This window comes from Arvicanthis niloticus, chromosome 22, assembly GCF_011762505.2.
Source record: "Arvicanthis niloticus isolate mArvNil1 chromosome 22, mArvNil1.pat.X, whole genome shotgun sequence".
NCBI lineage: Eukaryota > Metazoa > Chordata > Mammalia > Rodentia > Muridae > Arvicanthis > Arvicanthis niloticus.
The window spans coordinates 12395076-12408612 of NC_133429.1; the positions used below are offsets into that span (position 1 = coordinate 12395076).

The 13537-nt window shown below is 38.9% G+C and overlaps 1 protein-coding gene across 16 annotated transcripts in view; it reads right to left on the reverse strand.

Annotated features, from left to right (window-relative positions):
• Mybpc1 (myosin binding protein C1) overlaps window positions 1-13537 on the reverse strand; it is an 85739-nt gene that overhangs the window by 36780 nt on the left and 35422 nt on the right. For 11 of the 16 annotated variants that reach the window (XR_013106287.1, XM_076919919.1, XM_076919914.1 and 8 more), the window contains 4 exons: window positions 12037-12088; window positions 9910-9966; window positions 3645-3811; window positions 2154-2286 (listed from right to left, as the gene is read on the reverse strand). Coding sequence is in view for 15 of the 16 variants with exons in the window: in XM_076919919.1 (XP_076776034.1) it covers window positions 2154-2286; window positions 3645-3811; window positions 9910-9966; window positions 12037-12088 (409 nt within the window). In the remaining variant the exon portion in view is untranslated. The remainder of the gene's footprint in view (window positions 1-2153; window positions 2287-3644; window positions 3812-9909; window positions 9967-12036; window positions 12089-13537) is intronic. The other 5 variants (XM_076919923.1, XM_076919918.1, XM_076919913.1 and 2 more) reach the window with 1 other exon arrangement.

A 13537-nucleotide genomic window follows, 5' to 3' on the forward strand; every position in this document is an offset into this window, starting at 1 on the left:
TTTTTTTTTTATTTTACTAGTAAATTGGCTTATAATTTGTTAATACTTGAGCATTAAGGGTGTAGCTGTGAGCTTTTATTTATGCAGCATCATTTATATGTCCAATTAATAGAAAACAAAAGCTCATCTTTTATTTTGTGACACATGTATATATGTATATTTATACATATTACTTAATTTGTTATTCTTTTGTTTCATATAAGTTTTCAGTGTAAATATAAAAAAAATCCTCATATAGTTAATTTTTAACCCACTTTGGGAAGACAGTTGGTTGAGTGTGTTAGAAAGATTTTTAAGTCCACAATTCTTCAGATAATTATGCATTAATTATGTTATGTACATTACAAAGTGGCAGAGATGTTATCTTAATCATTTACACGTATTTCCTTCATTCTTTAGCCCACAACTACGGGATATTTTTGTTGAATGAATAAATGTTTGTACAATTTAAGCAATAACTAACCTTATTGACAAGATCAACAACAAATATATCGTCTTTTAAATGAGCTGAAGTACTGGGCCTATTGTCTCACAGTTACTCTCTATTAAGAAAGCATTTTCCCTGCTGGAGAGATGGCTCAGCTGTTAAGAGCACTGACTGTTCTTCTAGAGGACCTGGGTTTGATTCCCAGCACCTATATGGCAGCTCATAACCGTCTGTAACTCAGCTTCTGGCCTCCATAGACACCAATGGTACACAGACATACATGCAAGGCAAAACACCAATACATATCAAATCAAATCCATTTAAAAAAGAAAGCTTAGAAACAGAACCCTAGAAGTCAAGGAGAGAAAATACTCTGTGTGTTACACTAATCATATGTGTTGATTATGGTGGAGTACATGTGAACATGGTGCATCCAGAGTACCGGCCCAAGCGACCTGCCAACCAGTTTGTACCCAGGCTCTACGGTTTCAAGATCCATCCAATGGCCTACCAGCTGCAGCTCCAAGCCGCCAGCAACTTCAAGAGCCCAGTCAAGATGATTCGCTGATTCCCCAACCACCTCTCCCTCTCTCTGTGATACCACCATTCCTCTGCTGCCACCCTTTCAGAAAGTCTATGGTTTTTAGTTTAAATTAAAGGAATTGTTACTGTGGTGGGAATATGAAATAAAGGAAGAAAAGGCCAAAAAAAAAAAAAAAAAAAAAAAAAAAAAAAAAAAAAAAAAAACCAACATTCTCATAGCTGAGAAAAAAACCAAGTTGGGGAAATCTCTCAAATTGAAGACTTTGAGAACACTTTCTAGTAAGGATAACCATGAAAAATCATGTCTGGGCCATCTTCAAGAAAGTTTTGCACCAGGTATAAATATTATCTATCATCTCAAAGTCATGCTGTTTGGCACGAGCCTATGGAAAAGCTGGAAACCACTTCTCTGTATTCTAGAAGTGACAGGCTTCTGGGATTAAAGACCATGTCAATGTACATGTGGCATTTATTATCTTAAAATGATATACTGGAACTGAAAACCTCCTGGACTGAGGGGGATCGCTATGAAGTAGTTTCATAACAGACTAGCAATACCATCAGGTACTGGGGATCGGTCTGACTCCTTCCTTTGGAAGAGGAACAAGACATGATAAAAACACAGGCTTAGGTTTACCTTTCATTATCTTAACATCAAATAGGCCTGTACAGGTGTAATGCAGTGGGTACTGCCAACATCACTCAAGTAGAAGATGTTCAGCCATTATCAAAGACTCATGTTATTTTGGGGAAACAAACAAACAAACAAAAAAAACCCAAAACCTTCTATTTATGAGACGTGATTTTCATCTGGCATATCAAATGTCTATTTCAAATATTTTTAAGTTTTATTATTTTGAATAGAGAGGTTTGTCAATGCTTTGAGATAATGACACATAATATGTAGTGACACAAAATAATTGTGACTCACTTGAAAAGCCTCAGAAAACATGAGAATTTCATTTTACATAGCACTATGACTTTCAGAATTCCAAAATCCATGAATAGGGATGTCCACCTTTCTCCTCTCTCTGTACAGTTTTGCATTATAAAGATACATGGGGGACCACTACATCGACAGGACAGGACACACACTGATGGTTTTTCTTATTCTATAAAAGTTAAGTCAAACCATGAAATATTGTTCATGTATATTTAACTGAGCCTTTTAAAACCAACTTACTTTGTGCTGGGTCGAATCTCTTGACCGTTTTTAAACCATTTCACCTCCAGCTTTGGGTCTGCCAATTCCACAACAAATCTCACTCTGCCTCCTTTATCCACCTGATATGCAGGATCGAGAATTTTTGAAAAAGCTGTAGATAGAAACAAACAAACAAGCAAAAAAATAAGAGCATGCATATGCGAAGGCTACCAGTTTAAGTAGTTAATGTATGCACGGAAATCTAAGAACAAAAAATGTCTCAGGGAAGAACAAGGCCAGAAGCCTTCCCAATTACCACTTCTATTTCAGAGTTTTGTTGACATGCAGATGGTAAGATGGGGTAAAATTTAAAGAGAATTTATGTGTTTTTAAGAGAAGCGTGAGAAAATAGCACTACTATTAACTTTAGATTACACTTATTTATTTTGTCTGTGCCTGCATGCATGTTGGGGATTGGTGTTAGAAGAGAACTTTGGGGCAGTTTGATCTTGTCTTTCGCCATGTGGGTTCCTGGGTTCAAACTCCAAAAGTGTTAGATTTGGCAGCAAACACCTTTACTCTTGCTGGCTTATGCTCACTCTCTCTTATTTTAAAAAGAGAAAAATTAACATTAGATTTCCAGCTGGTTCCCTAGCACATGGATTCAGAAGTCTGTGTTTAGAAAGGCCAATGTGGTAAAGAGGTTGTCAGCTGGCTCTCCAGTTTAGTGGATGCTTCTGGAATCATGAAGCAGGAGGTGTGAGTCAGCGGGGATGGCTGAGTTATGCAAGCAAAGCAGCAGACAGGGCCTCCCAAGGGCCAGCTCTCCAGTCACCAATTAAGAGTGACATTTAAAAGAGAGGGCCAGATTTTTAAAAAAATCACAATGAGAGTTTTAATTCCATCTGAACATGGAGTGAAACAATAATAGGTTTAATATCACTCTGACATATTATACAGTTGAAACCGGACAATGACTCAGCACAGAAAACTTGGGAGAGCTATTGGCTAACTTGAAATACATGCCTGTCTTCCTTTTTGTCCCCATCCCCAACTTTGTGTTTCAAATTATAGCCAAGGGAACCAACCCTGGAAACCTTATTGGGGTCGAGAGGCAAACTCTTGAAACCCAGTCTTGGGTCCAGTCAGAAGGGTGGAAGAGTCTGTTAGAAAATGGACAGAACCTTGTCTGAAGAAAAATCAAGACCTAGAGAGTGAGGCAGATATGAACCTGGATAAATGGAGGCTTGGAGAGGTTACAAGAGGCCACAGGGAAATATTCTCTGCTTTCTGTGTGGCATCTGTGGTACTGTAAATGTGCTGACCCTGAGCCGTGAGGAGCCATGCACACACTACCAACACAGAGACTACTGCACACAAATCCAAAGCGGATGAAAGGAACCATAAACTCCTGCAGGCACATAACCTTCACCCTAGACTGGATGAGTTAATAGGATGAGACCAGAGACACACACAGTACCAAGTGGCCAGGTGGCTGACCCGCCTCTGCCGCGCCCCCAGTGTGCTCACCTGCACTCTTCTTTTCCACCCTGCGCATGCGCTTGAGCCGCTTAAGCATACCACGCAGGTCGGTGATGCCATACTGGAAAGCGATCTTCTCGTACTCATTGGGGTTGGCATTTTTCAGCAGCTCCCACACGTCTATCTCAGGCTCCTCCTCCTGTTGCTTCACCTCCCTAGCCCGGAAGAACGGTCATCTAGGTTAGAAACTGTCCTGGACCCTAAAGAGCAATGACGCTAAGAGTGATGCCTAAAGCCACCGAGTTGACTTGATGTCTTGGGAAACGTCCAAAGAGTAGAAGATCAAATATATACACGTTGACTTTTACTCTTCCAGTTTAAAAACGAAATTGTACGAGGAGCAGAGATGTCAGGACAAATCCTGAGATACTTTCCTTTCAGTTTTTAAAGTCTGGTCACATTTGATCTTTGCCAAAAGGCCAAGTACTAATTGAAGGTGAGATTCTTCAGAAACTTAAAAACATATCTCACCCCACATGAGGGTAGTGGATTAAAAATTAAGATTTAAGCCAGGGGCAGACACCTTTAATCCCAGCAGAAGCAGGCAGATCTTTGAATTCAAGGCCAGTCTGGTCTACAGAGAAAATTGCAGGACAGCCAGGGCTATGCTGAGAAACAAAAACAAAAACAAAACAAAAAAGAATGAAGATTTAAAATTGGTCTCTGGGTGGAAAAAAAATCCCATTCTATTTTGATGTGAACATAATACAAACCTTTAGGTTTTTCTAATAATATTTGTTCTGTCACATTAATACATGACCCCCGAATCTTGATTACTGACCAAAGAATGTGTAGACCACAAAGAAGAGTCCGTGACTACACCACTTCAGGGACAGAGGCAAGGTGGGTCTCTGTGAATTTGGGGTCAGCCTAGTAAACATAGGGAGGTTCAGACTAGCTGGGACTACATAGTAAGATTCTGTCCAAAAACAAAACAAAACAAAGCCAAAAAACAAAAAAACAAACAAAAAACCCCCAACAACAAAACCATGACTCTCCCCTATTTTAAAACTATAAAATAAAAACCAAAACTCAGAAGTGAGCTTTTTATTGAATGAGTTTAGTATAAATCGAAGACATAATTTAAACTGACTTTCTTCCGGGGCTAAATAATCCTGATTATTTTGTTTAAGGTTAATGGACTATTTTTTTTATTTTTATTTTTTAAATTAGGTTCATTTGGGGAAAATTGCAGTTATAACTCACTGTGACTAAGACTGGTCTGGATGTGGTTCTATGGAAAATTGGTCAATAAATCGTAGATACTCGTGTGAAAATATGTCAATGTAAACAATGGATTACATTGCTTTATCGTAACAGTCATACCTATTTCCGAACTTCTTCTTTAAATTCATATGCTCTCGGAGAAGCAAATATACTAGCAGGCTAGAACTTAGGGGAAGCTAAGCCTAAAGACCCAATTCCATTTTAGCTTGTCATGCCTTCCTACCCAGTGTAGAAATGAAGCTAATCTAGGGAGAGGGAGGATACGAGAGGTCCACCATCTCAATGGCAATACGCCTAGGAGCTGGAGAGAGTGCTGCAGTTAACAGCACACAATCACTCTTGCAAAAGATCTAAATCTGGTTCCTAGCACCCACACTGAGAAGCTCACAACTACCTGTAACCCCAGCTCCAAGGAATCCAATACCCTCTTCTGGTTTCTGCAAGCAGTCATATATGCAGGGATACACACACGCCCCAAAATTCTTTAAAAATCCTTTTTTTCAAAAGGGAAAAAGAAAACATGTCTTAAAAACCTCAAGTCATGCCTGGGCATGATGACACACACCTTCAATCCCAGCTCTTAGGGAGGCAGAGGGAGATGGATCTCTGAGCTTAAGGCCAGACTGGACTACATAGCAACTTTCAGGTCACCCAGGGCTTTACAGCAAGACTGTGTCTCAAAAAACAAATGAGAAACCAGCATCCTTTTCATCTCCCTGAAATGAAATTATCCCCGGTGTTCATGTACAGAAGTTGAAAAACTAAAAACTATCCTTAGGTTGGAACATTGCTAATAATTTGCCAGATTCACTAACTCTGCAGACTGAAATTGGTCTTTATTTTAAAGTATTTTCAACTGGGGGCTGTAGAGATGGCTCAGTCTGCTCTTCCAGAGGACCTGAGTTCAGTTCTCAGCACCCACGTGGAGTGGACCATCATAGCTTGTAAGTCCTGCCTCAGAGGACCTGAAATCCTTTTGGTTTCCATGGTCACCCACATGCATGACTTGGCACTCGCTCAAGCAGACACAAATAATCAACAGTGATGAAAATGAATAGTAAAAGTATTTTAAATTTGGAGAACTGTAGTTAAAGTGTGTAAGCACATGTATGTATATCTTTCTGTGAGGTGTCTCCTTAATCTACTAAAGATTGCTAGCACATTCCAGACTAAATATGTCCACCCAAACTTTAAAATTATTTCATACTTAGATTATATTAAATCTGGAAATTTTATTTTAAAGCTTTATTTTATGTATATGAGTTCACTGTTGCTGTCTTCAGACACACCAGAGGAGGGCATCAGGTCCCATTACAGATGGTTGTGAGCCACTGTGTGGTTTCTGGAAGTTGAAATCAGGACTTTTGGAAGAGCAATCAGTGCTCTTAACCACCGAGCCATCTTGCTAGCCCTGGAGATTTTGTTAAATCTGGTACTTTAATCAAGGGGAATTATATCATATATATTTCAACTTACATATTTCATATTAAATTTGGTAGGAAATATAAAGATATCAAAGTCTATATAATTTATTCTGCTTTTGGTTGGCTTTTAACATGGCTCATGCAGCCCAGGCTGCCCTTGACTTTATGATGCAGCCAAGGATGATCTTAAACTTCTGAACCTCCTGCTCCCACCTCATGAGTGTTGTGATTACAGGTGTGGACCACCATGCCCAGTTTATGTGGTGCTGGTAATCGAACCCATGGCCTTGTACACAACAGGCAAACACGCTCCTCACTAAGCTCCACACCTGATATTTATTATAATTTAAATAGCTACAAGAGACTCGGTGAAACAATGAGAACTACTAGGTTCACAAGGCAGGTATTGACCGAGGAAACCAGTACAAATGCTCACCGTTTCCTAGAGTAGACTCAGAGTCAGTCACCCTCTCCATATTCTATTGAAGTGTGAGGAGATATACTTTTCCACTCTGTCCCTCATCATCATTTGTAGGTGAACATCGATGGCCCCTTTTCTTCTTTTTCTATCACTTTATTGCACCCCAAACGTAAACAGAAGCATTTATTTTGGAGAGATGGGAGGTCAAAACTGTCTTCTGCAGCAGTGTCTTTACTTGTCATGGTTGCTGCTCAGGACACTGTGTGGTTAACTAAGTACAGCGGGGAGAGAAATCCAGATTCTGGATTCCTTTTGCATCATTGGGTTAGACCTGTACAGTGTTTTCTGTACTTTTTTTTCTACATCAAAAATTTCTATAAATTGATGGTCCCAGTAAACCACAAAAGGTTTATAGAAATTTTATGTAGAATAAGACCTTTAAGTATTTATAAAGGTCTAATCCCATAGTGAAATACTACCCCAAAGATTAGCCCTGATTCATCTAGTGTACATTGAAATAAGCTGGCTTTCAGTTGCAAAGGGAGAACTTTCTGCACCGATACTGGTTCTACAATTTATTCCAGTAGAGCTTTTACTACATACTTCTGGAGAAGTACAAAGGTTAACCATGTGTCATGACCACAGTGAGAACCCATGCAATCACAACTTAGTGAGAAACACACCCTTCTATGGTTATAATGGCGGGTTAGTACACGTACATTAAATGAACACACTCTTATGTGAACAATCCAATGAGCCTGAATGTTAATTCAAGGGTGTAACGGAAATGAGAACTGAAGACATAGTCGCTGCCCTTTTACCTAAGCCCTGTTTCCCTGCCTTGATCATTTGGGCTACATAATTCCAATCCTCTTTCTTCCCCATGCAAATTGTTGGTAGAAACAACCTGTTATTTTTTTCTTTCCCTTTCCTTTCTAAATCAAACCATACCACTAAATTTACAGTCTCATATCCTGATTGTACTCATGTGTGTGTGCATGCATGCATGTGTGTGACTGTGTGTTTATATGTGTGTGTGCTCGTGTGTGCATGCATGTATACGTGTATGTGTGCATGCATGTATGTGTGCTTGTGTGTGTTCATACTGCATGCATTTATGTGTGTGTGCTTGTATGTGTGTGTTCATATATGCCTGTATGTGTGTATGTGAGTAAGAGTGTGTCTGTGGGCATGTCTCTGTGTGTGGTCTTTGTATGAAGACAAATGCATGAAAAGAAAATGCTAGGGAGTGCATGGCTTCTGCTACCTACCATGATCTAGTTCTTTTATATTTAATTTTATCTTTACAATTCCATTACTTTTTATTTTTCTCATGTACATATGTGTAAAATACACCTCAGACAGGACATACATTTTAGCCAAAGTCGCCTAATGAATTCTACACTGTTAAGAGGGTGTGATCGATAATACCAAACGTTTATTTTCATTTTACAACTATAATTTACCTCTTGGTGCTGAGATTTAAGTCTGTCATGCTAGCATACAAATATTTATTTATTCTTTTCTGTGGATGAACCCTGCTTTATTTCCCAGGACATTATCTATCTTTACTTTCTACAGAGAAAGCACTTGGCATTTCCAGTTGAGTCACATGTGCATCGGGAAAGCTTCCTTGTAATCGACAGCGTGATGCACATTGTAAATGACAGTCTTAGTTTCTGGGGCAGACTCGGGTTGTTTCTAGCATGGAGTCATGGGGATGGCATTGACCCAGAAAGAAAAAAAAAAAGAAAAGAAAAGAAAAGAAAAGAAAAGAAAAGAAAAGAAAAGAAACTTGGATTTAGGTTTCTGCTCTGTTCCAGAGTGACTCTGTCTAAGTGGCTCAGTGGCTCAGGACCTTGGCTTCTCAATGGATGCTGAGGCTCACTTAAGGACACTTCACATACTGATGCTTTAAATGTACTTTGGGAATTAATTAATATTATTTAAACTAATGATTGAGATATCAAAATGATGTGCTAGATATCCCCATGTGCATTGATGAATATTTATCACTAATTAATAAATCACACAGATTAATGTTTCTGGTTTTAACCTTAATGTTGGGGATTCTAATTGAAACCTTCATTCCGCTAACTTAAAAAAGTCATCCAACAAAACTGAGAATATAAACACAAGCCTGGTTTCTTTTTTAAGACTTTATAATTTTTCAAGAGAATTTGCACTAACGTTCTTTTAATGTCAAAAGAGAACTAAGATTATTTTTTAAATCTGAAAAATTGAATGAAAACTAATGCCAAAATTATAATTAAGACTAATGAGTTTACTGTCTTCTCACAAATTTGTTAGATAAAATATAGTCCCTGTAAATAACACTTTATCTTTTGTCTTTTTTCCACTATAGAAAATGTCTTATAGTTGCAAATAACACTTGTGTAATATAGTCTATTATATAATGTTATATGTGTAACTATATGGACAGAAACCCTACAACATGGTTATATGCTGAATATCCAAATGGCTATTCTGTATGTTCTATTACACAAGATGACACTGGCAAGTGGTAACTTTATTTCTTCTTACTACTATATTCCATTACTTCTAAAATGTACATCTGGAGGATGGCATTTTGAACATCTCTGGAATAAGAGTTTATCTTATAATCAATACTGTGTCATAATAAAAAATGTAGGAAAAAATGTTCATCTAGGTAGCCTCTTATGAAATATCAGCATGTCTTCAAATCAATAATGTCTAAATATGAGCCATAAATAATATATCAAAGTGAATCTGCCTATTGCAAAGACTATCCCCCCCCCCAAAATGTGTAATTGACCTCTTTAGTCAAATATCAAAAAATCAAAGGTACAACAAAAGCTGTATTTACCCAGTCACAGAAGAGAAATGGATGTAGTCTCGGCTATTTCTGGGCATTTAAGCTTATGTCTCAGTTATCAAATGTCCTCACCCTTGACTAAGAAAATATACAAAAACTCATCAAACACATAAGCAGAAAGTTTAGGAAGCATCAACATCACCAAATTAGTATGTACTTGTCACTTTTCCTCTCTCTCTTAGTTGGTTGTTACATTCTATAAGCGAAACACATATTAATAAATGACATTTTTTTTTTTGAAAAGCATTCAGCTGAAATTTGACTTCTCTGGGTCAAAAAAAATGATCCAGGCCATCGTGCCTCCCGGCGCCACTAGGGTCTCACCTACGTTTCAGGAGACCACTAAAGTCAAGTTCCCCTGCATCCTCTTGACCTTCTCCACTGTCATTAACAAAAGAAAAGGGTTTAATGCAGACACAGAGACAAGTTCCCCCACCCTGAATGAACACTCTGCATGAAATGTATATGCAATCTTGGACTGGCACACAAGGACTAAATCAACACAAACTATTTCTTTTCACACAAGTGACATTGTACAAATTTTTGGAGTATGTCCTTGTGGAAAAGGGGGACATCACGGGAGCTTGTGTCACTGCATGGTTGTAGAATACACAGTGAATATTGCATATAAGAAACTGCTTGGATTTGTGTTAAAAACCAGATAACACAAATGCACTGAGGCCAAGCATCGCAAAGTACTTTGTTTTTGCAAGTTGGGGGCTCTGGAAAGAAAGCTGTGTAAAAAAGCAAAGGACTTTAGCTGATCTCTGTTACCCATGGAAGGCAGAGATTGGCTCAAAGGACGAAGGGTTGCTGTCAGACATACAAGGGCACAGCCTTATGTCTAAAGGTATCCTTTACGCCCATGAATAGATGAATCAGCTGAGTGATAGCAACAGGGCTGACAAATGGGACTACTCACTGTAGAGCTTTCTAGAAGATGCATTTTTTTTTCTGCTTTAGAGATACCTGCTCTGTGCAGCATGGTCATTCGGTTTTCTTGCTAGCACCTTTTAAAATGAAGTTTTCAAAAAACCAATTCTCTCTCGAGTCGCTAATGAACTCTTTCCTAGGAACTGCTTAAGGCATTTTCCTATGGAGAAATGCAACGAAATCAGGCGTGCAGCTGTTGTCTTGACATTCTAAGAGGAAGCCGCGGTGCTGGCGTTTAAACTGTCCTACGAACTTACTTACGTGGTTAATTTTTAATGGAGATTTTGTTTCCTGCTTTTTACAGATGTTAGTTGTGGTTTCTAAGAAAAGAGTCTGTGGGTTTGAAAACAGTGTGTCTAACATGTAAATCTTAAGAAATTAAACCTGACTAATGCGTTTTCAAATTTTCTGTTAGCTGATAGCCGAGGACCTTTTGAAGTGAACACATTTCTGTGATTTCAAGGCACAAAAGAGTAGCTCTCGCTCTTAAGACATACATGCATGTGCCACGAGCATGTTTAGACCAGTTTACTGCTTATTACAAAGCACTAGGGGATGATGGGAGGGATCATAGTAAGAGGATTTAAAAGTTTGAGGACCCTTTATTTCCAAGTTAAAAAAAATATCATCAATTGATCAGGTAATATATAATATTTTTTCACAAGTCACTAAGTGTTGTATTTCTTGATATTTTAGGCAGGAAGTATGTCTTTTTAATCAGATAAAATCATTGCTTTACAATAAAGGGATCACATATTTTATTCTCTAGTACAACTTTTCTTATTCAACAAAATGGTATGTAGAGTCAATTTCAAGAAGAATAAAACATCTGTCCTCATTCAAAAATATATGTTATGGCATCACCAAACACAGTAGATTAATGATGAGAAACAGGTAGTTGCATTTCTCAGAAGCTAGCAAAAAAATCATTTTTCTTTCTTGCCCCCTCCCCTGATTTTTCAGTCTTGGCAGCTGGAAAAATTAATTAAATGGGTATCTAAATTATTCCTTCCTTCAGCATTCTTAACACCAGCAGATCTAGCAGTTATTTGTTTCAGATAATCCAAAAGTCTACAGTATTAACTTTACTAAGTAGCTTCTTAATTGTAATTGGGCTAGGGCACCCAATTTTGTAGTTTCATAATTGATTAAAAAATGGAAATGGAAGTTTTTGGCTCTGGCTTTGCTGGTGCTGTATGAAGTGTCTTTTTCTGTGTCTCTTTTGGCCATTTGGTGGCAAACAAGGTGATGAAGGATGAAGTCACGCTCAGTGGATGGATAATCTAAGACAGCCAAGTGAGCTGCAAAATGGAGGTTCCACTCGAACCAGAATTCCCTAGGGAATTATAGGTATAAGCTTTGTTGGGTATTAAGCTTGTGGCTTTTTTAAAATAGCAATTTTTAATGCATGACACATTTGGCTGTAGTGAAATGGACTTTTGGACTCTGGCATATGGAGGGAAAGCCCTCCAACTCCGAGTTATGCGAGAGCTATCTGGATTCCCACTATGAGATTACCTTCTTTTGAAGGCAGATCTGATGTCAATGTTTGGAGTAGTTCCAGTAGATTCTTTGGAAAGAAAGAAAACAATACAATGAATGACAATTAAGAAGGCAATTTTGTATTTGGTTCTGTCATGGACTGTGGAGACTTCTCCAGACTGAAAAGCATCAGGTGAAAGGAGACACTGTCTTCCAGGGTGCCTGAGTTACCAGGACATCGCCATCTCTTGTCCTCTAAATGAAGAGCCAACAGGGAGACTTCGGAGGTAACTTGTCAGTCTGCCTGCCTGCCCACTATCTCAGAAAGAACTTTTAAAATGCATCAACTTGATCTTTGCTGATAGAGATTTTGATTTATCATGGAGGAAAGTCCAAATATCAGAATTCTGAGAAACTTTCCCAGGAGACTCTTAGATGTCTTAGCCTGGCTGGGGTGATGTAGCTCCGTTGGGTACTAGAGGTCCTTACAGGGACCCATGATCAATTTTTATCTGCTTGACATCTTACATCTCACAGAATGAGAAATTTATGCCCTATCCAGGTCATCGTCATAGCCTTCCTTCCTTCCTTCCTTCCTTCCTTCCTTCCTTCCTTCCTTCCTTCCTTTTCTCCCTCCTTCCCTTCCTTTTCTCCCTCCCTTTCCTACATTTCTTTCTGTCCCTCCCTCTATCTCCTTTCCTTTCTTTTTCTTCCTTCCTTCTTGTTTTTCTCCCTCAATCTGCCTTCTTCCCTTCCTCCCTCCCGCCCTTTCTTTCTCTCTCTCTCTCTCTCTCTCTCTCTCTCTCTCTCTCTCTCTCTCCCTCCCTCCCTCCCTCCCTCCCTCCCTCCCTTCCTTCCTTCCTTTCTTCCTTCCTTTCCTTCATTTGTTCTCATTTTTTAGAGACAGTTTTATTCCATAGCTCTACCTGGTCTGGAACTTACTTTATAAATCAGGCTGGCCTCAGACTTGCAATAGTCTTCCTGACTCTGTCTCCTGAGAGGTCCAGGTGTGTTTCACACCCAGCCTGTCTACATAATTTCTGGGAAGAGCTCATCCTAACGTGAGGACAAAGTTCACCTCCTCATACTTTTGAATCTGTCTAAGTAGTGCTTGACTGCAGGATACACTTCTGCGTGGCTGCTCTTCTGCTCTGTGCACTGAGCCATGACTGACTCCCTTTACCCACACAATCAAGTAGGACAGGATATGGTTTCTGGAGTCTTCATAATCTTTGTTACCCTGCTCCAGAAGGATCCATGTTGAATTGCAGTACTCATGACTAATGACATCACCGCAAATGTGGAACAAACAGTAGGTTCTAGAGAAAAGGATTGCTTCCTAAAACTCAATTCCATCCATGTAAAGAATCCCATTTAAAACAATACCTGCTTTGTTTCCTTTGTGTGGCACTATCACACTTGAATAGACTCAACTTATGTTCATGGTTGTTGCTGGCAAGTTGATTTTCTACTTGCACACTTATAAAAGGGGAGGTTTCGTTCAACCTTAGTGCACCCTAACATTTATCCATATTGT